General features: G+C 46.1%; 2 protein-coding genes and 1 pseudogene across 4 annotated transcripts in view; 2 read left to right on the forward strand and 1 right to left on the reverse strand.

Annotated features, from left to right (window-relative positions):
• Nucleotides 1-672: 672 nt before the first annotated feature.
• On the reverse strand, nucleotides 673-2,352 carry LOC144325135 (serine/threonine-protein phosphatase PP1-gamma catalytic subunit A pseudogene; annotated as a pseudogene).
• A 14,202-nt stretch (nucleotides 2,353-16,554) lies between these two features.
• On the forward strand, nucleotides 16,555-21,264 carry LOC144325136 (pro-adrenomedullin-like). The gene is made up of 4 exons (XM_077917402.1): nucleotides 16,555-16,850; nucleotides 17,641-17,735; nucleotides 18,696-18,857; nucleotides 20,432-21,264. The coding sequence occupies exons 2-4, from the start codon at nucleotides 17,650-17,652 to the stop codon at nucleotides 20,658-20,660; spliced, it is 477 nt and encodes a 158-aa protein (XP_077773528.1). The 5' UTR covers nucleotides 16,555-16,850; nucleotides 17,641-17,649; the 3' UTR covers nucleotides 20,661-21,264.
• Nucleotides 21,265-23,394: 2,130 nt separating this feature from the next.
• The window catches only part of CPT1C (carnitine palmitoyltransferase 1C), a 67,359-nt gene continuing 66,863 nt past the window's right edge, over nucleotides 23,395-23,890 (forward strand). For 2 of the 3 annotated variants that reach the window (XR_013390444.1, XM_077917410.1), the window contains exon 1: nucleotides 23,395-23,786. The gene's annotated coding sequence lies outside the window, so the exon portion shown is untranslated. The remainder of the gene's footprint in view (nucleotides 23,787-23,890) is intronic. The other variant, XR_013390446.1, reaches the window with a different exon arrangement.

Here is a 23,890-nt window from a genome sequence, read left to right on the forward strand (position 1 = left end):
ATGATTGGTTGGCAGGAACCACCCAATCATGCTCCAGATAGAAGTGAATCCACAACCTGATTGGCTTACAGTAGAATTCCGGAATTAGCCAATCATGTGCAGCCCATTGTGTAAATAATGTATATAAAGCAGATACTTTGAGGGGACTTTCATTCATTCCTCCTCACCACAATGAGCTGAATAAAGAGCATGAAATCACTTTGGGACTCTGAGTATATTTCACCTACCATTTATTAATTTATAGGGTTCCCCCCCCCCCCAAACTGTATAACAATCTATAAGTGTAGTTACAGACAGGTAGCCGTGTTGGTCTGCCATAGTCGAAACAAACAAAAAAATTCCTTCCAGTAGCACCTTAAAGGTAAAGGGTAAAAGGTCCCCTGACCATTAGGTCCAGTCGTGGCCAACTCTGGGGTTGCGGTGCTCATCTCGCTTTATTGGCTGAGGGAGCCGGCATACAGCTTCCGGGTCATGTGGCCAACATGACTAAGCCGCTTCTGGCGAACCAGAGCAGCGCACAGAAACGCTGCTTACCTTCCTGCCAGAGTGGTACCTATTTATCTACTTGCACTTTGACGTGCTTTCAAACTGCTAGGTTGGCAGGAGAGTGGCACCTTAGAGACCAACTAAGTTTGTTATTGGTATAAGCTTTCATGTGCATGCACACTTCTTCAGATATCTGAAGGAATTTTTTTTTTAAATAATGGCTTTAATTGTCATTTTGAAGTATATGGGAGGGAAGTGTGCTTGAATTAAAATATACATCATACCAGGGAAGCTGGCAAAGGTTATGGGGTGGTTTCAAAATGCTGACAAAGACATTCACAGTGGTTTGTATAAACAATATGCAATTCGACAGTAATCAGTTTCCTAGTCTTGCAGCACACTAGTGCCTCTTAAGGTCCTAAAAGAAAAGCAGGCATCACACACCACCTGGTCTGTACAGGTTCAAGGAGTCAATTGTACAATTACCCGGAATGACAGGATAAGTTGCTGTGAAGTATACAGCTGGAACAATAAGGGAAAAAAGCATTTTTCTCTCTCTTCAAATGAACATAAGAATTTTAAAAAAACTTCTTGAGAAGGGAGAAAGTCTCATTTGCTGTTACAACCAGCAAACGCCATCCATCAAAATGAAAAAAAACCAACAACCCACAAACACATTAATCTAGTCTAAGCAAGCTGACAGATACAAGTTGCCGTTTTTAAAAAATGATTATATACTATAGTACAAGTCCCAACTAGGCAGGGCCAAGAGTGATTATTTCTTTGCTTGTTTTGTGATCATACCCCTGGGTGGTGTTACAGGCCGGCTAGCATTGGGCTTCTTCTTCTCGGCAGGCTTCAAAATCTGGAAGGAACACATTAGAGACACATCCACGCTCATCATGGCACCCGCATTGTCAAACTCCCCACAGTATTTTGGGGCAGAAAACAGAGTTACCAGTTGCCTTTTTGCAAAGAACTCATATCCATCCTCAACCACCTGATGAGCTCTGCATATAAGATCCAAATCATGTTTATGAAGGAACTTTGCAACCACTTCAGCTCCAAACGTGAAAGAAACTCCTCTGTCATTTTCTCCCCATCCCAGGACATCTTTGTCAGGGTCAGACCACAGCAGATCACAAAGGAGGCCTTGATCTGGCACATCAGTAGGCCGCATAATTCGTCGGATTTGTTCCATTGATTGGAGGCCTGGCGATAAGCCTCCATGACAGCAGAATATTTTCTCATCCACAATGGCTGCAATTGGTAAACAATTAAAGCAGTCTGTAAAGGTTTTCCACAGCTTGATGCTGTATCTTCTTTTACACTCATCGTAGAAGCCATAAATTCTATTAATGCTGGCACATTCATGGTTCCCTCTAAGGAGGAAAAAATTATCTGGGTATTTTATCTTGTAGGCCAGTAAAAGACAAATTGTTTCTAAAGATTGTTTCCCTCTATCAACATAGTCACCAATAAATAGATAGTTGCTTTCTGGTGGGAAACCTCCATATTCAAAGAGTCGAAGTAAACAATAGTATTGTCCATGGATGTCACCACATATTTTAAGCGGTGCTTCAAGTTCTAACAGAATGGGTTGACTAAGATTTATTGAGATTTCAAGCATAATCCTCTTATTTCGTTCTCTTGAAGTTGCACATTTTTACCGGGTTTTGACCCTCTTACCTCCAGCAGCCGTTGGATGATGCTGTCGATGTCGAGCTTGTCAATATCCACCATCGCCTCTCAGCGGCCGGGGCGAGGGAGCGAAGCCGGACCCTGCGGGGTCGACCCGCGTGGCTCTTCCCCCGCTCCCGAGCTGGCTCCTTCCTTCTCCTGAATGCCCTACCGCGCGGCCCCTTTCCTCCCTCTCTCGCTTTCGGAGAGGGGAGGAGGTGGAGATGCTGCAAACAGCGTCGGCGGGCAAACAAAATCATCTGAAGGAATTTTTTAATCTATAAGTGTGTGTTTGTGTGCAATCTCTTTTTGGTTCTGGCCTATATGTCTGGCCTTGGGACTCTCACTTGGCCACACCTCTCCCCAGGTGCTGGCCCTGACCTGCACCTTCGAGTGCATTTGTCTGACTGGATTGTTGTCCTTGCACTGAGACAATGCCTCTTGCTTGCCAGATCCTGGACAAAGAGATGTGTGTGACTTCAGAGCACACACGGGAGACCTTCCAGAAATACACTCCACAGTCACGAGACAAGCGATCCTACAACTGTGCCAATAGTTCCGCTTACCTCAGTCCTCAAAACATGTGATTTCTTGGGTGTGTGTTTTCGTTTCTTCCATGAGGAAAATGCCTCCTTATCTCAATAGGTCTCGAATGGGGAAACGCATGCCCAATACTCACACGTCCCTGGCATCCTGTGAGTCAGGTCCCGTGTTTTGCACCTAGAATAAATATTTATCCACTGGATACAGCTGATCTGAGGCGTTGTGACTTGTTTCCTCTCGGTTCTGGGAAAAGCTACCGGGAAGGGAAAACATGCAAACATGCAGTTTGCCAAAAACAGGGAGCATGACACCGAGGACCAGGCGCACTGACCTAGAGACCGACCAGTTTTGCATCCTCCTTATTTCCTCCTCAACCTGCGCTGTCTTGTTGGGTGCTCTTCCCACTTCTTACATAAGGATGTAAGGAGAGCTCCGCTGGATCATGTCAAAGGTGGCATCTGGGCCAGCATCCTGCCTCACAGGGGTCAGCCAGACAACATACATTCCCCAGCAACTGGGATTCTGAGGCCTCTGACCGCAGAGGTAGAACCCAGCCATCAAAGCTGGCCGCTCTTGAGAGCTTCATCCTCCATGAATTTTAACCCCCTTTTAAAGTCACCCAGGTTGGCGACCATCACTACATCCTGTGGCAGTGGGAAAATAAAGAATGAATAATTTGCGTGAAAAAGAATGACACTCGGATTTGAGAACTGAAGATAATGGCTTGTGGATGACATTACAGGAGCCAGAATCTAGTACTAAAAGAGTTTTGGAACTGATTCAAGATTTTGGCCAGGTTGCAGGATTTAAATTGAATAAACTAAAAACAAAGGTTTTAGAGAAAAATTTAACAGCGATTGAAAGAGAGAGGTTTCAGAATGTGACAGGTTTAACAGTGGTTAAGAAAGTGAAATACCTGGGGATTAATATGACAGCTAAAAATGGGAACTTATTTAAAGACAATCATGAAAAATGCTGGACGGAAGTGAAAAAAGATTTAGAAATTTGGTCAAATTTGAAGCTTTCATTGCTAGGCCGTATTGCTGCGATAAAGATGAATGTATTGCCAAGAATGTTATTTTTGTTTCAAACATTGCAAATTTTGGATAAAATGGATTGTTTCAAGAAGTGGCAGAGAGATATTTCTAGATTTGTCTGGCAGGGCAAGAAGCCCAGAATAAAATTTAAAATATTAACGGATGCCAAGGAAAGAGGTGGATTTGCCCTGCCAGACCTTAAACTTTATAGCCATTGAAAGAATGGCTACTTCTTGAAAACACAGACATCTTGGACTTAGAAGGTTTTAATAATGTATTTGGTTGGCATGCATATTTATGGTATGATAAGGTCAAAGCACATAAAGCATTTAAAAACCATATTGTCAGGAAAGCACTGTTTAATGTCTGGATAAGATATAAGGACTTGCTTGAAAATAAAACCCCAAGGTGGTTGCCACCGATGGAAGCGAAGGCTCAGAAAAAGCTCAATATGGAGGCCAAATGGCCGAAATATTGGGAAATTTTGGAACAAGTGGGAGACAAACTGAAATTGCAGAGTTATGAAAAACTAAAAAACAAAGTGCGAGATTGGCTTCATTATTATCAAATAATGGAGGCATACAATTTGGACAAAAAAATTGGATTCCAGGTGGAAAAATCAAAATTGGAAACAGAACTGTTAGATCCCAAAACTAAAACTTTGTCAAGGATGTATAACTTGCTGTTGAAATGGAATACTCAGGATGAAACGGTGAAATCTGCTATGATTAAATGGGCACAAGATGTTGGACATAACATTATGATGGCTGACTGGGAACAGTTATGGACCACAGGTATGAAGTTCACGGCATGTAATGCCTTAAGAGAGAATATTATGAAAATGATATACAGGTGGTACATGACACCAGTCAAGCTTGCAAAAATCTATCATTTGCCCGACAATAAATGTTGGAAATGTAAAGAAACTGAAGGTACATTCTTTCACCTTTGGTGGATGTGCCCAAGGATTAAGGCTTTCTGGGAGATGATATAAAATGAAATGAAAAGATATTTAAATATACCTTCTTGAAGAAACCAGAGGCCTTCCTCCTGGGCATCGTAGGCCAATTGGTGCCAAAGAAGGATAGAACTTTCTTTATGTATGTCACGACAGCAGCAAGAATACTTATTGCAAAGTATTGGAAGACACAAGATTTACCCACCCTGGAAGAATGGCAGATGAAGGTGATGGACTATATGGAACTGGCAGAAATGACCGGCAGAATCCGAGACCAGGGAGAAGAGTCGGTGGAAGAAGATTGGAAGAAATTTAAAGACTATCTACAGAAATATTGTAAAATTAATGAATGTTAGAATGATGTTGGATAAAAAGTTAAGTGGTTTTTAGCTATAACGCTATAAGGAATATGAAAAAATGGATTATTAACAGGTAAAAATTTAATGTTACAATATTTTAAGATTAAAGACTAGGATAAACAAAGAGGGAAAGGATTTGCTGAACTAACAAATTGAATTGGAATGCAAAAAGGGAGGTGTGAGGAGGTCCGGGAAACAAGCAAATGAAAGATAAGTGATGGAAAGATGGAATTGTTTTTTACTTTGTATTTTTCTTTTTTTTTTTTTTCATTTTGTAATATTTTGAAAATTTTAATAAATATCTTTAAAAAAAAAGATAATGGCTTGTGGAAAGTGTCTTTATTCGGTGTTACACTGGAGTGGATGTAGTGAATAATGTTTATATATAGCAGACAGAGAAAGAATCGGAAGTTCTTAAGCATATTAATTTCTCTCCCCCACCCCTCTTTTTTCAATCTTTTAATTCCTTTTCTATTCCTTTTTTCCAATGCTTTTTTTCTTTAAAAAAATATTTAGGTGTACTCTCATTTTCCTACTCATATTGAAATACTGCCCCTCAATGAGGCCAAACTTAGATTCACAAAATGTTTAGGGGTTTGCTTACCGCTGTGTCACCCCCAGAAAAAAGCCCTGCCTTTTTAATTTATCTCTTTCTTTCTTTCTTTCTTTCTTTCTTTCTTTCTTTCTTTCTTTCTTTCTTTCTTTTCCCTCTTACTTTTTTTGCCTCTGGATTAATGTTTGGACAAAAATAAAGATATTTGAAAACAATACTTGTGTTTTTCTTGATAAACTCTAATATACTGTATATATATTTTTAACTACATCCTACAGCAGTGAATTCCGCAGTTTAAAAACATGATTTTTGAAGAAGTACTTCCTTATGTCTTCCCTGGATTTTCCAACAATCCATTTCATAGAAAAGCCCCAGATTCTAGGATTATGAGAAGACAAAAACTTCTCACTGTCCACTTTCTCCACACAACGTGTAATTTTATGCACCTCTATCCTGTTCCCCTCACTCACTTTTCTTCCAAACAAAAAAGCTCCATCTACCGTACTTCACCTTTTAGAGTTGCGTCCTTTTATTGAATCAACATCCACTCAGTCTCTCCTACCATCTTGCTAACCCTTTCCCGGATCTGTGTAGAAAGGGGCATGTGGTGTTGTATATTGTGTATCGCAATTGTCTTCCCACCCCCAGTTTTGGCAATAGGATCTGAAATAAGATGGCTGGACGCCTACAAAGACAGGGCTCCTGATTGAGCTGGCCAGCCCTGCCATTAGCCACCTCATCAGGTGGCCGGCCCTACTGTTAGACAGACACTTAGGTATCGCAAAAAAAGAAAGAAAGAGGGAATGCATCAAAATACAAGAATAATAAATGAAATAACTTGCTGCTTTTTCATGACACTCCTGGGGTGTTGGTTGTGTCTTACTTTACAGAGTACTGAATATGTAGGGCTGTCAGAGGACAGTCCTCTGTTTGAAGGAACCCTCTATTAGGACCTGTAGAAGGAGCATCTGTCTTCATTGCCTTCTCAGCTGTAAACTTGGAAAATAGACCAAGATAGTGGTGTTCTTGCTTGCTGCTTTATAATTGTTAATGGCAGCCAGTGCGATGTAATGGTTAGAGCACTGGACTAGGGCTTAGGAGACTAGGGTTCGAATTCCCACTCCTCACTCCTTGGGTATTGAAAGCAGAATCACTTACAACTGCCCCAACACCATCATGAGCACAAATCATCGTGAATCCACTATATATATATATATATATGCTTTCGTAGATTTTCACGGGTATAGGTATGCAGGTTTTGGTGTCCTCGGGTGTCTTCCCGTGTAAAAGTTGGGGTGTCTAGGCGACGTTTCGACGAGGTCTCACTCGTCATCTTCAGGCTGGTGCTTTCGGCTTCTTGTTACTGGAACAGAGCAGGATCTCAGTGTTTGAGTTCCTATAAATCCAGTAACAAGAAGCCGAAAGCACCAGCCTGAAGATGACGAGTGAGACCTCGTCGAAACGTCGCCTAGACACCCCAACTTTTACACGGGAAGACACCCGAGGACACCAAAACCTGCATATATATATATATATATATATATATATATATATATCCCTCCCCCTTCAACCTCCTGACTTTTGGACTCCCTCCATATATATATGGAGGGAGTCCAAAAGTCAGAAGGTTGAAGGGGGAGGGAAATAAAGAAAAATATTCCCCCACATCCAATCACATTTCTTAAAAATGCACATTTAGGGTATTTCCCCCGCAAAGGACAATAATATCTAAGTGACAAGTTTGTGAAACCCCTGCAAAATGCCCCCTCTTCCAAAATTCACACACTGCATTTGCTGGAATGTGTCCTTCTAAGAGTCCCCTGGTTACGAGAAGCTGTACTGAACACAATTGGCTCTCTCTTGATGCGCTTTTTTTTTTTTTTTTTAGTTTCCTCATCCGTTTCCGCTCCTTTGTCCCTCCAACATTCATTTTTTAAAGTTCAAGGGACACGCTCGGAGTCAACATAAATATAGACAAGGTCCCGGGCTCTGGAAATAGCCACCACAATACTACGGGTGACAAAACACGCAGGTGGTTTCTAAATGGAGGAAGCGACAAGGGCACTCTGCTTCCTTTCCAGTTTCTGGAGAGCAACGTGTCATTATGGCACATGAGCCGGGACTCTTAAGGTGTCGTATCCGGCAAGGAAAGGCCTCCGAGGAAAAGGTGACCTGATATGTGTGCTCAGTGGCGTAGCAAGGTCACGTGTTACCCGGTGCGGAAAATTTATTGTCCCCCCCGACATTGAAATTTATTTATTTTTGCCTGCAAAAATGGTTTGACTTTATTTAATATTCTCTTACAAATGAATGTGGATTCTGGGCCTCTGATAACAAGCAGGCAACTGTGGACAGTTACTTAAATCTACAGGATGGGTTGTGTTTTGGCCACCTTCTCCCGAGGGAGTTATTTCCACTGTCAAATAGCTCTCCCTGACAGAAAGCTCTTCTTGATGTTTTGACAGCTCGGGGGAGACTTGGGAGTCGCGGGCTGCACGCCATTGCCCCACACCCCCGGGCTGCTTCCTGGGGGGGGGGGAGCCTCCCCCGAGTTGTCCAAACGAAGGGGGAAGGGAGGAAGGCCGCTTGCAAAGCGGCGCAGCTCCCCCACCCCCAGAGAGCAGCGTGGGGCAGCAGCGCGCAGCCCAGCCACGACTCCCAAGCCTCCCCCAAGCTGTCAAAACAAAGAGGGAAGGCCGCCGGCAAAGCAGCATGGCTCCCCGCCAGGAAGCAGCCCGGGAGCTGCCATTTTGTCACCCTCCTCAGTAACGACACCCGGGGCGCCCCACGCCCCCTTCCTACGCCACTGTGTGTGCTTCTTTATCCACCTCCCACAGTTCCTGCAGTCTCGTGAGCAGCCTCTCCCGAGGCCCTGCTCACCTCACCCTGAAGCAAACACTTAATTCCACCACCCCCATGCGGTTGACTCCATTTTTGGCCCGAAGCCCAAGGCTGGTGATAGCCTGGGATCGAAAGCACAAGGAGAGGTTGGTGGCAGAACGAATGGCAAAGTTTATGGCCACATGTGTGAAGTGCTCAATACTTGAGCAACTTCAATTGAAATGTGAATTGCCCCATCCATTTTGAGCAAGCTTCTTTATGGAAGTGAAGGTGTGGGCAATGTAAGCCTTCCAGGAAGCGACGCCTCAATGCCTTCCTGGTGTGCTATATGAGGAAGAATTTGCACATTGCATGGCAGGACGGAGCCTCAAAGATCAACTCCCAAGACCGCATTCCCAGCATGTTTGCACTCCTGTCTCAGCGACGTCTACGCTAGCTTGGTCATGTCCGCAGAAAGGAAGAAGGCAGGTTCCCCAAGGATGTGCTCTGTGGGGAGCTGGCTTCAGGCGCTAGGCCCATTGGCAGACCAGCTCAGGTCAAAGATGTCTGCAAATGTGACGTGAAGGCTGGTGACATCAATATAATAATAATTTATTATTTCTACCCCGCCCATCTGGCTGGGTTTCCCGAGCCACTCTGGGCGGCTTCCGACAAAACACTAAAATACAATAACCTATTAAACATTAAAAGCTTCCCTAAACAGGGCTGCCTTTAGATGTCTTCTAAAACTTTGGTAGTTATTTTTCTCTTTGGCATCTGGTGGGAGGGCATTCCACAGGGCGGGCGCCACTACCAAGAAGGCCCTCTGCCTGGTTCCCTGTAACTTGGCTTCCCGCAGCGAGGGAACCACCAGAAGGCCCTTGGTGCTGGACCTCAGTGTCTGGGCAGAACGATGGAGGTGGAGACCGTCCTTCAGGTATATTGGACAGAGGCCGTTTAGGGCTTTAAAGGTCAGCACCAACACTTTGAATTGTGCTCGGAAACACCCTGCCGTGTGGAAAGCCCTTGCAGGGGAACGCAGTGCCTGGAGACAGGCAGTCAAGTCATGTATCCATAGCAGTGACCAGAGGAGGAATGACCGCTGGGAGGAGCGCAGAGAGAAGAAACTGTTGGAAAACGCCCCGGGGTGCCCCTGCAGCCCCCGAACTCCGAGCGTCCTCCGGTGTGCACAGTTCTGGAAAAGGCATTTCCCTTCTTCTCCAGTGCGCTTCAGCGACATATATCAAATGATATATGCACACTAATCTTCTAGCATAACACAGCAAGAAGCGTGAGACATCGTAATCTTTAGCTCTACGTGTGTGTGTGTGTGTGTGTGTGTGTGTATTTATTTACACATTTTGTACAGACAAAGGATTCATGGCGTCTTCGCTCCGAGAGAAGAACAGGAACAAGTAAAAGCAAAAGTACAGTACAATAAGTACATACATCCCAGACAGGCATGTGATTTACACCAATCTCATCTGCGGCATCGGAGGCGTGAAATACTAACAGAAATGCCACGGTGCATCTGCAGCAGCACAACTGGACGCCTTTGTCTGTCTCAGCTGCAACAAAACATGTCTCTCCTGTACACAGCAGGCGCTGTAACTCTCCAGTGATTTGACCTCACCTGCAGAGACGCGCTCCTCCACTGTCTCCCAAAACAGATGCCAATCAACCGAATTATTTGTTTGTAACTCCATCTTTGTGCTAAAAAGTCTTTCCACCAAGAATTACGAAAGAAAAATAGATTAACGGGCTTAAATGAAAAAGTGTTTACGCAAACATTTAATGATTGGCAGTTGGGTACCAGGGCAGAGCAGGTGAGTCACCTCCACACGCCCATCGTTCATGCCTTTCCTCTGGTTTTTACACTGTGATGACGAATGTTGAGTTGGTTGTTTACATGCTTGGTCCTACTGTCTGATATTTTGGCTTCCTGATCACGGGAATTTCGAGAAGCAATGAGTAATCTGGACTTGTGGATGAGGCACAAAAAGGGTAACTTGTAACCTCTGGTCATTGGCCGGCTGCTAAACAAGGCTCCTAGGAGCCCTGTGGCCTCTTATCCTCCATCTTCTCAGATAACGATCAACTCTCCATCTTCCTTTCTCCCCACCCTGATCTCCTTTCTGTGATCATCCACTTGACAAAAAACGAAGCCTCTCCTTGATCCTTTCAGTATCCTTTGCTGGAGTGAAGAGGTACAGTATACACCAGTGCCCTTGTCTCAGATTTCTCCCAGTCCCAAACATTCCCTGTTTGGTCTTTCACCCACACCTGCCCCCTTCCCCACTTTGAGCACCAGCTGTTTCCTCCTCCTGCCCCCTCCCATTGTTCCATCGCCACAAACGTCGTATATATTTTTTCCGGCTCCTTCCAGATGCTAAGGAAAATCATAAACAGCCAAGGACAGAATGAAAAACAAACTGCCTTATGCTTCTCTCTTGCTCCCACAAAAGGAACCTTGAAAGCAGTACTGTACTACTTTAAACAGCCATGGCTTCCCCCAAAGAATCCTGGGAAGTATAGTTTGTTACAGGTACCAAGAGTTGTTAGGAGACCCCCAGTTCCCCCCACAGCGCTACAGTTCCCAGAGTTCCCTGGGAAGAGGGATGGATGGTTAAACCACTCTGGGAATTGTAGTTCTTTTAGAAGACATCTGAAGGCAGCCCTGTTTAGGGAAGCTTTTAATGTTTAATAGACTATTGTATTTTAGTGTTTTGTTGGAAGCCGCCCAGAATTATTATTATTCTGTGAGGGGAATAAGTGTCTCCTGGTGTTCTTAACAAGCTACAGTGCCCAGGACTCTTTGTTTAAAGCCATATCGTACAATTTTAAATTTGTGGTACAGCTGGGGCCTAGGATTTGCACCTGACCGTACAATTGATGGGGTGCTATTGTTTAAACCTGGCTCTGACATGTTTCGTATCATTACACATTTGAAAGTGTACACTTTAAAAGTCTTAATTATACATCTAAAAGTTAAGAACATCAGAAGAGCCTTGCTAGGTTGGAGCAGGGATTCCCAAACTTGGGTCCCCAGCTACTGTTGGACTACAACTCCCATCATCCCTGACCACTGGTCCAGCTAGCTAGGGATGATGGGAGTTGTAGTCCAACAACGGCTGGAGACCTAAGTTTGGGGAACTCTGGAGCAAAGGCCCATCCGGGCTAGCATCCTCTTCCTCACAGTGGCCAACCCCGATGTCTTTTGGAAGCCCATAATTCAGCCAAGAGCACAAGAGCCTTTCCTACTGTGCTTCCCCAGCAACCAGTGGAGGTACTATATATAGCTGTAATTGACAGCATTAATCCTCCATGGAATTTGCTCAATTTCCTTTCACAGCTATATGACAGTCTAGCTACACCTGGGATTAAGAAGGCGGTTAGCAGTCACCCTGTGGTTCTTAAAATAACTATTAACCAGGAGATGAGGGGTTGAGGAGATTGTAATCTGGATTACAGGTTGCCCAGAGAGGAAGTTTAAGCCTCTGTTTCTCAGTCAACACACTTGGTGAAATTTAACACATCTAAACAGCAGTTCGCATTAGGAAAGAAACTCCCATTGGGTGCCAGTGCCAATTGCCACATGCCGTGTGTGTGTGTGTGTGTGTGTGTGTGTGTCTGAAAGATGTACAGTGGCACCTCAGGTTAAGTACTTAATTCATTCCAGAGGTCCGTTCTTAACCTGAAACTGTTCTTAACCTGAAGCACCACTTTAGCTAATGGGGCCTCCTGCTGCCGCCACACCGCCAAAGCACGATTTCTGTTCTCATCCTGAAGCAAAGTTCTTAACCTGAAGCTCTATTTCTGGGTTAGCGGAGTCTGTAACCTGAAGCGTATGTAACCTGAAGCGTATGTAACCTGAAGCGTACGTAACCCGAGGTACCACTGTATTTACGTAGGACCTAATATTTATATCACCCTCAAAGGGATAGAGGCTGGTTGTAATGAAGAGTGAGGTGTTCAAAGAGCCACTGTGTGTGGTAATGAATTCAATAGTTTAACTATGTGCCGTGTAAAGGAGGAGAAGAAAAGTATCTATCCACTTTCTCCACACCACACATACATCTGTAAACCTCTATCGTGTCCCCCTTACTCACAATTTTTCTTAACTAAGAAAGTCCAAATGCTGTCAACTTTCTTCATCAGGGAACTGTTGTTCCAGCTTCTTCATTCACTTTTTTCCTGCAACATGGCAAGCTCTATTATGTCCTTTCTGAGATACAGCAACCATAATTTTATACAGTATTCAAAGTGCGGTCGCTGCTCAGGTTTGTGTAAAGGTATTGCAATATTGAGGGTTTTACCTTTGATCCCTTTCCTAACGATAACATGAAATATACGTTTTTCATGGGTGCTGCATGGGTTGATGTTTTCACTGCCTTCCCACGATGATCCTAAGATTCATTTTCTGGTCAGTTGCCACAGGATCCGACCTTATCAGTTTACATGTGAAGTTAGGATTCGCAACCTCACATGCAACACCTCTTACTCATAACAAATCACATGGCATGCCAGTTCGGCTGGAGAAATCTTTTGCAGCTCTTTGCAATCCCTTTTTCTTTTTACCACTCTGAATAATGCGGTGCTATCAGCAAACCTGACCACCTCATGGCTCTAATCTCATTCCAGATCATTTATGAATGCTGGAAACCACAAATCCACTTCTTACATCTCTCTTCTTTATGAGAACTGTCCATTTATTCCTCTTTATTATTCTGTCATTCCTGTTCTACAACTAATTACCGCTTCATAAAAGGGCTTGTCCTCTTATCTTATATCTGCTTAAATAGTTCAGGAATTTTTGTTGAGGTATTTAGCACACAATGGCCCCTAGATCACCCATATTCAAATGCTTGCTGCACTCTCAAAGCTTAGTGAGACAGGGCTTAGAGTTGTACAAGCCACACTAGTCTTGCTTCAGCAAGATTTTCATACCCTCCAACATTTCTCCGATGAAAATAAGGGTGTCCTATTCAACAACAAGGGATGCGGGTGGTGCTGTGGGTTAAACCACAGAGCCTAGGACTTGCCAATCAGAAGGTCGGCGGTTCGAATCCCCGCAACGGGGTGAGCTCCCCCTGCTCGGTCACTGCTCCTGCCAACCTAGCAGTTTGAAAGCACATCAAAGTGCAAGTAGATAAATAGGTACCGCTCCGGCGGGAAGGTAAACAGCATTTCCGTGCGCTCCTCTGGTTCGCCAGAAGCAGCTTAGTCATGACCCGGAAGCTGTATGCCGGCTCCCTCGGCCAATAAAGCGAGATGAGCGCCGCAACCCCAGAGTCGGTCATGACTGGACCTAATGGTCAGGGGTCCCTTTACCTTTTATTCAACAACAAACAACAGCAACAGTTATCCAGCCCACCCAATTGAGTTGCCCCAGCCTCTCTGGGCGGCTTCCAACATATTCACAAACATAATAAAACATTTAAAAACTTCCCAATATAGGGCTGCTTTCAGATGGCTCAGAGGTCAGATCATTCCATACCCTCCAACATTTCTCTGATGAAAATAGGGATGTCCTAAGGAAAAGCGGAACATTCTGGGATCAATTCAGAAATTAGGACGGCTTCTGTAAATCCAGGACTATCCCTGGAAAATAGGGACACTTGGAGGGTTTGGATAAATGCTTCATCGTTTTATATTTAGCAATGCTCTTGAGGTGTCCTTCTCTAACTCATTAGATCAGGACAGGCAGAACGAGAAGCTAAGGCCCCCTCATTCTCTTAGCGAAGGTAAGTCAACAGAGGAGTCTGTCAGGAATGAAGTCGGATTTTGTGTTACTTAGGAATGAACGGGGATCTGTTTGGAGAATCCTTAAAGATCGATTCCCCCTGGATCCCTCAAACACCTTAACACCTTCCCAGAGAACACACCATGCATTTAAAGCACATTGCTTCCCCCAGAGAATCCTGGGAGTTGAAAGGATCCCTCCCAGCACCCTTAAACTACAGTTCCCATGGTTCTTCGGGCAAATTCATGTGATTTAAATGTGCTATAAATGTATGATGCGTATTCAGCCCTGATGGGGCTGAGCTCCAAGACCTGCATTTAACCACAGTGATCCATCATGAAGAAAAGGTTGTTCCTGATGACATGAAGAGGGCCTTTCCCTCACCTCAGCCACAGAGCAACCACAACCAGCATCCTTGCATTTGGGATAAAAGAGAAAGGCATCCCACCAGAGAGCAGAACTACCAGGTAGGTTTGAACCCTGACACCTCATTTTTTGAACAAAAGTTTTGGCTCTGGCTTTCATTGTTTCCTGCATGCATCCTGTATCCTGGTTAACTTTATCCCATTTTTGCCTGGCCCTATTCCCATTGCTATATAGCAGTAGCTCCTCTTCCTCCTCTGCTACCGGCTGTGACCTGTGTTTTCAGGCACATCTCCTAGTAAACGTCCCCCCTTTGCTCACAAAGGTGTGAGTCAGCCTTCAGGCACGAGCAGCTGGCCAAGGCTTCCAGCACATCTGCACGTCCCCACGGCTAAGAATAGGTTGAAGGGGAAAGGGTAAACCTGCACATCCTGGTTTTCAACAACTGCTAGATCCTCTCTTTGAGAATCCCAGGAATCTGAACTAAAAGGCTTGATTTGTGGCCGCCTAATTTCACTGTCTGCAGCTGGGCAACCTTCCTCACAGGCCTCATCCAGAACTGGTCCAAGATCTTCCTGTTATAGGCCTGAGTAGGCCGGTCAAACCTGCTGGCATTGACAAGGCATATGACCCTCACCTGAATCTCATAGCTCTCCTGACAGGTTATTTGGTCTGCAGCCACAGTGTGGAAATAAAGGAGGAGATTGCCCACCAGAAACCAGGCACTCTATTATTCAAATTAGACCCCAGTGTTTCTCTTACAACCCCCTTCTCAATGAATTAATCAATTTTAATGTAGCATGTAAAATCTCAAAACTTTCTTATTTGTTAATTTGAGCAACTACTGCTCTCACTTCATTACAAACAGTATTTCTACCTGCAACACACTTGAGCAAACCTGTTCCTCTTCCTTTCACAGATATTTTGTTTCCATTTGCAACTATAGCTGCCTCTGATGAGTTATCATTTAACTATTTGGGGGGGGGGGATTAGCATCAGACGTCATGTGCATGGAAGTTGCCAAATCAATTAACCAGCTAAAAGGGTTACAGTTAATAGCACCAGTTTTCCTAAAACTTGATATTGCTGGATAGTTCTGATGAACTGCAAAAGCATTTTTATTTTGCTTTCTGTTGCCACCCTGGAACTTTTCTTTATTAGTGCCAATTTGTTCCCTCGGCCTGAAAGCAAGATGAGTGCCGCAACCTCATAGTCGCCTTTGACTGGACTTAACCATCCAGGGGTCCTTTACCTTTACCTTTTCCCCCTGCCAATGTTACCTAGCATATGCACCTTTCTGAAGGAGCGCCTCCACCCCCATCATTCAGCGCCGAGGGCCTTCTGGCGGTTTCCTCACTCCGAGAAGCCAAGTTACAGGGAACCAGGCAGAGGGCCTTCTCGGTAGTGGCGCCCGCCCTGTGGAACGCCCTCCCACCAGATGTCAAAGAGAACAACAACAACTACCAAGCTTTTAGAAGACATCTGAAGGCAGCCCTGTTTAGGGAAGCTTTTAATGTTTGATGTATTACTGTATTTTAATATTTGATTATTATTATTATTTCTGCACATGTCTTGATGGTGGAACTGCATTGCAACATTCAGAAAAGTGCAGATTTCATTACAACCTAACAGGTGAGCCCAATGCAAAACTGTCCACTCACCTGATGCAGTTTTTTTTTTAAAAAAACTGCCCCCTTGCTTTTCTGGCGACACAAAACACAAACTGGGCAAGGTACTGCCTTCCTCATCGGTTGGCCGCTGGTGTTAAGCCGTCCTTTGGAATGGGGAAGGATAGCAACTGGTGGTGGGAGAAATTGAGAATACAAGGGCGCTTAGATCTCAAGATGGGAGGAGGGAAAACACCAGGGAAGCTGGCGTTTACGTGTAGGCCTGTATGTGCGTGTGTGTCTGAGGACATGTCTGTCTGTCTGGGAGGTCAACAGAGGGCGGGGAGGCAGGAGCGGGGGGGGGGGGGAGAATCCCTGCAGAGTCAGACAGGATGAGCCAGTGTGAATATGTGTGCATGACAGAAAGCATGAAAAGGAAGGCATGGGCTGGGGGCTGGGGGTGGGAAGGAATAGGCTACATCCCTTTGCCTATCCTTCAAACAAGCCGGGAAGACCCACCCTCATCCTGTCTGCTTGTGAAGGTTTCGGAAGCTCCTCCAAAAGCCCCACCCCCTGAACAGTAGCATAAAAGCCACACACCCACCCCAGCGACTGGACACTAAACAGCTACTGCTGGACAGAGCCTCAGAGTCAAAGTGACCGGACCAGACTCAACTCGACTGAACCGCTGGAGATATCAGGTAAGTGTCTCCATCTCCTCTGGACTTCTGCGTGCTCTGGGATTTAGAGAGGCTTTGTGGCTTCTCAGGTAGCTGATAGGCTTGCGTTAAGAAGGGCTTTGGTGAGCCTCTCTTGGCTTTTGGGAGGTAAAGCAGATGTTATCGACCCAGAAGTGTGGATGGGATGGAACTGATCAGGTGGGCTGTGATGATCTATCAATAGCTGAGGCAATATATTCCTCTGGCTTTGGGGAGGGAAGCATATGAGCTGGATGTGAGCATCACTTGGCTACTTCCAGGGGGATCGGAGAAGGTTCAGAATGGCTCACTGTTTTCCAACAGATTAATTAAATTCCTTTCTGGGGCTTAATTTATAAACTTGAATTAAAAATTAATTGGGGGCACATTTTTTGTCGCTATTTTTTTTTTAAAAAGTGGTCAATCTAATTGATTTATCAAACAAAACATTGCAGTAATTACCTGCCAGGGGTCCCACCTCATTTTAAAATACTTATTTACATGCATTCATATCCGATTTAAAATATCCCATGGATGAGTTCTGTGAGCACCAAAAATGCATTGTTGTAGACCTCACCATAAGGGAGAGATGCTGCTTTTGCCGAGTCTCGGGCTGCCTTGAAATCGCACCCTCATCCAAGATATGTGGAGGGTTGTGGTTGTTGGTGAGGAAGGCAAGGCAGTCTGCTCAGATATATTTTTGTTAATACTTCAGGTGCCCCTTGAACGCAGGATCCAGAACGGAGCCAGAATGAACTATAACGCAAATTCATCTTTGCCCTTTTCTTCGCAGGTCAGGATCATGGATTCAAGAAGTTTTGTTGTGATGCTTTGTTTGCTGATGACGTCTTCATGTCAGCCCTGGAGGGCATTTGGAGCACCAGACAGGTGAGCAGCTGGGAAATGGGCAGGCGGCGATTCAGGGTGGTTGGTTTCGAGTAAGGAGGAGGGCAACACAATGCATAAACCACAAAATTCACCCCCCGCAAGAGGTAGCAATGGGGCCACCAACTTTAATAATAATAATAATAATAATAATAATTATTATTATTATTATTATTATTATTATTATTATTATTATTATTTATACCCTGCCTACTCGGCTGGGTTTCCCCAGCCACTCTAGGTGACTTCCAACAAAATATGAAAATCCAATAATTCATCAAATATTAAAAGCTTCCATAAACAGGGCTGCCTTCAGATGTCTTCTAAAAGTCAGATAGTTGTTTATTTCCTTGACATCTGCTGGGAGGGCATTCCACAGGGCGGGCATCACTACCAAGAAGGCCCTCTGTCTGGTTCCCTGTAACTCTGCTTCTTGCAGTGAGGGAACCGCCAGAAGGCCCTCAGTGCTGGACCTCAGTGTCTGGGTGGGGGTGGAGACGCTCCTTCAGGTATACTGGGCTGAGGCCAATTAGGGCTTTAAAGGTCAGCACCAACACTTTGAATTGTGCCCGGAAATGTACTGGGAGCCAATATAGGTCTTTCAGGACCAGTGTTATGTGGTCTCAGCACATTAATGGCTTTAAAAGAAAATTAGGCAACTTGATGGCTATTAATGGCTGCTCCCCATGATGTCTATGTGCTATACCTGCTGTCAGAGGCAGTGTTCTTCTGAATATCAGTTGCTGAGAACCACAATCGTGGGGCTTGCCCATGCACTTAGGTATCGCTTGCGGGATTCCCGGCCACATCTGGGTGGCCGCTTGTGAACAGGAGGCTGGACCAGATGGGTCATTGGCGTGATTCTGATGTTCTGATGAGAAAGTGAGGGATCCTCCCCTCATCTTATGGCCATCATCAATGTGTTATAACCACCCTACTTCCCTGCTACCTTATTTTCTGCAGGCGGCAGCCCCCTCCTTTTGCCTCCTTCCTGAATCAGCTCCTGAAGATACGCGAAGGAGCAGGTGGCAGAGCCTTGCAGGAGCCTGGGCTGGAAGCAGGAGAAAGGTCCACCAAGTGGGAGCAGTTGGAGGGAGTGAGAAGCCAGCTGAACCTGTTGAAGAGGTAAGTGGTACCTTGGAAGGACAACATCCCTGCACTCAGAGCAGACTAGCCCCATTAGATATAGCCACTAGATCACCCTCTTATTCCAGAGAACACTACCTTCAGCTTTCTGTCTCACACCCGTCCAGGAATGCAGGGAACTGCTTTATACTGAGTCATACCCTCGACCCATCTTGCTTAGTAATGGTGGAAGGTCTTTTGGGTTTTTGGCAGGAGTCATTCTCTTCCCTACCTGGAGATGTTGGAGTTTGGACCTGGGACATTCTGCTACTGAGCTATGGCCCTTGATGATCATCTGTCATGGATGCTTTAGCATTCATGCATTACAGGCAATTGGACCAGGTCCCTTCCAACTCAACAGTTCTATGATTCTAGAGCTCTGTCTTCCAGCGCAGTAGACCTCAGACCTTCCCAGAGAACCTGGGAGTCAGGGCATGGTCTTCCAACCAGTCAAACCTGTGCGACAATAGATCTAGAACAGGGCTAGCCAATGTGCTGCCTTCCAGATCTTGCTGGATTCTAAATCCCAGGGATGATGGGATTTGTAGTCTGAAGGGTACCACGCTGGCTACGTCTGATCTAGAATATAATAATCTTGATTTTGCTTGATCTGCATTTTGCAAGAACAAAATCTCTCTCTCTATCTTACAATTTAAATTTCATTTTTTCCCTTGGGGTTAGGGCTTGTGAAACAGCCTGGCAAGCTAAACGTATCATCTAACCATACAACACCTATTTGTGTCAGGCAGAAAATATGTAAAATGCGTCCTACAGACAGAAGTTGCCAAACCGTCTCTCCCCTCCCCCTTTTAATTAACCTGGGAGGTGTTTTGCTTCCCAATAGGCAGAAATTTTGCCGGTGAAGCTTTTTCTGATGCTGTAATGAAATAACTCACGAGGACTCTTCCCATTAAAACAGTGGATGCAGTTAGGAGTACCGTGACACTTTATTACCATGTTGGGGGGGGGGCGGAATTCACTGGCAAAACTGATTTTTCCTCCTACACATGTTTGGGGCATGACCCAGTTTTGATTTGCAATTGCATGATACCGATCTAATTTGACAAATAGTCTGACTCAGTATAAGACAGCTTCCAGTGTCCCTATATTTGGGTGGTTGTGAAGACTGAGCCCCCCCCCCCCAGTGTGAAAGTTAGCCTTTTACTATTCTTCTGTTTTAAATCACGGCCCCAAACTGGACCAGGCTGAGATGAAGCCATCTCTTGGCTGGGCGAAAGCCAATTCCTAGCCCTATGACAATCTTAGCCTGAGTCCCTCAGGTGGTGCGATGGGTCAGTGCACCAGGCTGTTAACCAAAAGGTTGGTGGTTCGAGTCCACCCAGGGACTGCTGTGGGCAGGATTCCTGCATTGGAGGGTTTGACTAGATGACCCTTGGGGTGCCCTTCTAACTATGATTTGAAGCCTCAGCTCCAGTATAGCATGGATAGGGAGCCTGTGTTTCTCCAGATATTGCTGGACTATAATTCACATCATTCCCCCATCACTGGCTGCGCCCTATATAGGTCCTCTACAAGACCCTAGTGTTCCTCACACTTCTTTTCCCCACCCACAGCTCCACTCCTGGACACCGTGTCCCCCGGCACCTCCTGGCCTTGCCTTCCATGCGCGGATGCCAGCTTGGCACCTGCCAGGTGCAGAACCTTGCCAACCTGCTGTACCGTTACGGGGGCAACAACCAGAAGGACGAATCCCGCAAGAACAACAAGGACACAGCCGATCCCATGGGCTATGGGCGCAGGAGACGCCGGGCGGCTGGGCATGGCTTGCCCACTCCCACTTAAGAGACACCATGCTGACGAGGGGAGAGACGGGCACTAACTGAACCAGGCTCTGGGAAGCCGCAAGGATCAAGAGAACACACTCAGTGGCCCCGAGCGCTCAGAGGCAATGGGCAACTACAAGCGTGGCCACCATCATGGGATGGTTGTGGGTCTTCTTCTGTCTCCAGCATTTTAGTGCCCTCCATCCCAGTTCAAGATTTGGGCCACTGGTGCCTAGGCAAAGCTTCATAGGGATGCAAGGCTGCAGAGTGGATAGCTGCTACGGCTCACAGGGTGTTCAATGGAGTTGTGTGTTCAGCGGCGGTCAAGCTAAGAGCCCCCTCTCCAACGGGGCAGCAGCTCTTTGCCAGAACGCAGGAGGAGGATGCTATAGAAGCCAAGGAAGAGGATGGGAAAGTGGTCATGCGGTCCCCCCGGAAAAGAACACTGGAACATCTCAGTGTTGTGGAATAGCTCCTCTGCAAAATACAAATGGACTTCACCAGCTATGCGACTTTGCAGGCAGGGTGGCGGGATTCCTGGCTTCTGGGATTCTGTGCTTCTTTTATGCATCTGGAGTTGCATCAAGAGGAGTTTTCAAGTAAAGAGATTTATCCACCTGGAATTGTTTGTGGTGTTATTTGGTGCTTTGGCTCGGGTGAGGTTGCCATGTGTGCTAGGCGAAATGAGTGGTTGGGAATGGATGCAAATTTGCCCCCGCCTCCTGCCGCCCTCTGGTGTTAATTAAACGGCACACCTCTCTCACAGATCCCAGGCTTCCTGGTACTGCCCTGTTGCACTTCCTGCAGGCACCAATGTAGTCCAGTTTGTGCCTAGGTGAAACTAGGAAGTGTGGATGAAGTCCCATGTTTGGTTGCCAGAGGTGTGGTTATACTCCTTATTCAGTGACGGATTGCTGCAAGCTGGTGAGATCCTTTCACAAGCCTTGGTTGTTCTGAACAACTACAGAACGGCATGGGCTCCTGAGCACTCTGCTTTGGCTCTTGGGACCTCTAAGATGCTCTGAGCTGGTTGTTGTTCCCAAAGAAGGGGGTTACAAAGTTTTTCACTCGCCTAAAAAACCCATTGGTTGGTTGAAGATAACCTGAGCATAATCTGTGCTGTCATTTTGTTGATCACTGAGAGCTATAAGCAGCTGGAGCTTCTGTATTTTTCTGCCCAGGTTGCCATTACCATCCATCCATCTATTATTATTATTATTATTATTATTATTATTATTATTATTACTAAGTAAGAGTCATAAATAAATAAGAATAAAAATGTGCACCCCACCCCCAAGACCATTCCATTGTAACTATCCAACATCCCAAAATTTCAACACCACCTGTGATGGTTTGGCCCCTTTCCATTTTAACAGGACAAATTCTACAAACACCTTCCATATCTCCTCAAAATCATTTCTCCTGCATATTCCCTGTCTTACCTTAATGGCACATGTTAATTTATCATCAATGGCTATATCCCACACACCATTACCATTTATTTGCAAATTAATACATGGTTTGTGCCTCCACCTTTTATCTCTTCACAACGATCCTGTGAGGTAGGTTAGGGTGGCCCAACATTGCCCAGTGCGCTTCATTGATGAGTGGGGATTTGGACCTGGGTATCTCCAGTCCAGGTTGGCCATTGTAACCACTGGAAAAAATATATATTAAAGGGATGCAAAGAATGAGAAAATACTAAGATGCCCCATCTCCCCCTAAAGAAGAGAGGTGGCTTAGATCAATGGAACTGTGAGCCACACCTGCTGGTTTCTTGGGAAGGTGGAGATGGTAATTAATCAAGACCAGGGCTAGCCAATGCAGTGGGCTCCAGATGCTGTTGCACTCTATATCCCATCAGTCAATGGCTAGGGATGATGGGAGTTGTAGTCCAACATTTGGAGGGCACGAGGTTGATGAACCTTGAGCTAGAGGTGCACGTGTCAATGTGTATGAGGTCTCCTGTTTTCTTTGAGCAGGGGTGGGTGACCTGCACCCAAAGGTCTGCCTGTGGCCTTCTTTGGCTTAATTTCATGTGGATGGTGGGGGTGGAGGGACCCCAAAAGCCAGGGTGGGCGTGGGAGGGGGGGGGGGCGCAAGAAGGAAAGGGAATCCTTTGCAAGAAATCACCTCAGACGTCTACTAAAAGTGACCTGTCTCTTCTCCACAAACTTCAGCAACTCTCTCTCTCTCTCTGTTTGTATAAGAGGGGGAGGAAGGCTGTGAGAGAACTGGAGTGTCAAGAAGAAAGAGGGAAGGGACAGAAAGAGAAAAAGGGGTAGCAGGACGAAGGATGAGCAAGGACAAGTGCCTGGGAGGACTGGGAAACCAGGTTGGGTTGGGATTCTCGGGGGAGTGAAATTCAGGCCTTAGGCATGATCTGACTCATTCCAGAGCGGTTCACAAAATACAAACAAATTACAATTATTATTAAAAAACAAACGAACCCACACACACCACACACTAACATTTTCTACTCATTTTGCAACTCCTGCTTCCATGAACAAGGAGGCAATGAAAAGTGAAATGAAACGAGGTTCAGAAAACTGGAGCTCTCGTGGGTAGTGAAACAGGGAGACTTGAGGCTATTGTGGAGGGGTGGGGTGGGGGGAAGGCGACTGGAAATCTGGGGTTGGGGAAACCTTCCCCCCCCCCCCCGCCCTCCGGCTCAAAAAGAAAAGCGGGGTCAGCGGCGGCGCCTCCGGAACCAAAGATTTCAAGGCGGGGGCTCCGGAAGCCCCGACCACCTCCAGCAGCATCAGCATCAATAAAGCGTCGCGGGGCATTTCGGGAAAATCCTTGCACGGCCGGAGCCGGCATGGCCAGCTGGGCGGCGACGAGGAGGGGAGATGCTGGAGGCCGGCGGGCAGGCGGGAGAGGACAGGCGGACTAGCGGGTAGAGGAGCAGGGGGCCGCCAGGGGCAAGGACCCGGAGGAGCGAGGAAGGAACGGCTCGGGAAGGAGGAGAGAACGGAGAGGATGGAGAGGAAGAGGAGGAGCTGGGGGGCCGCTGGGGACCCCCGAAAGGCTGGCCGTCGCCAGGGGGGTCCTGCTCCCCAGCCCTGAGCTTCGGCGCATGGCTCAGCCCCGGAATTGGGCCGGGTTACTCTTGGCCGGGGGGTCACCCCAGAGAGGCAGCAAGGTGAGCCCTCCCAACCCCCACCCCGGGCCTAGTGGGCGCTGCTGGCAAGACAGGGCTTCTTTCTGGGGGTTGCTGGGGAGGCCAGACCAACCCGGGTCTGTAGT

This window comes from Podarcis muralis, chromosome 13 (genome assembly GCF_964188315.1).
Source record: "Podarcis muralis chromosome 13, rPodMur119.hap1.1, whole genome shotgun sequence".
NCBI classification, from domain to species: domain Eukaryota; kingdom Metazoa; phylum Chordata; class Lepidosauria; order Squamata; family Lacertidae; genus Podarcis; species Podarcis muralis.

Bases quoted from the DNA above. Each gene is read 5' to 3' on its own strand.
- LOC144325136 (XM_077917402.1), top strand. From the start codon at position 17,650: ATGGATTCAAGAAGTTTTGTTGTGATGCTTTGTTTGCTGATGACGTCT. The intron at 17,736-18,695 runs GTGAGCAGCTGG...TATTTTCTGCAG, and splicing joins GCATTTGGAGCACCAGACAG to GCGGCAGCCCCCTCCTTTTG. The intron at 18,858-20,431 runs GTAAGTGGTACC...CCCCACCCACAG, and splicing joins CAGCTGAACCTGTTGAAGAG to CTCCACTCCTGGACACCGTG.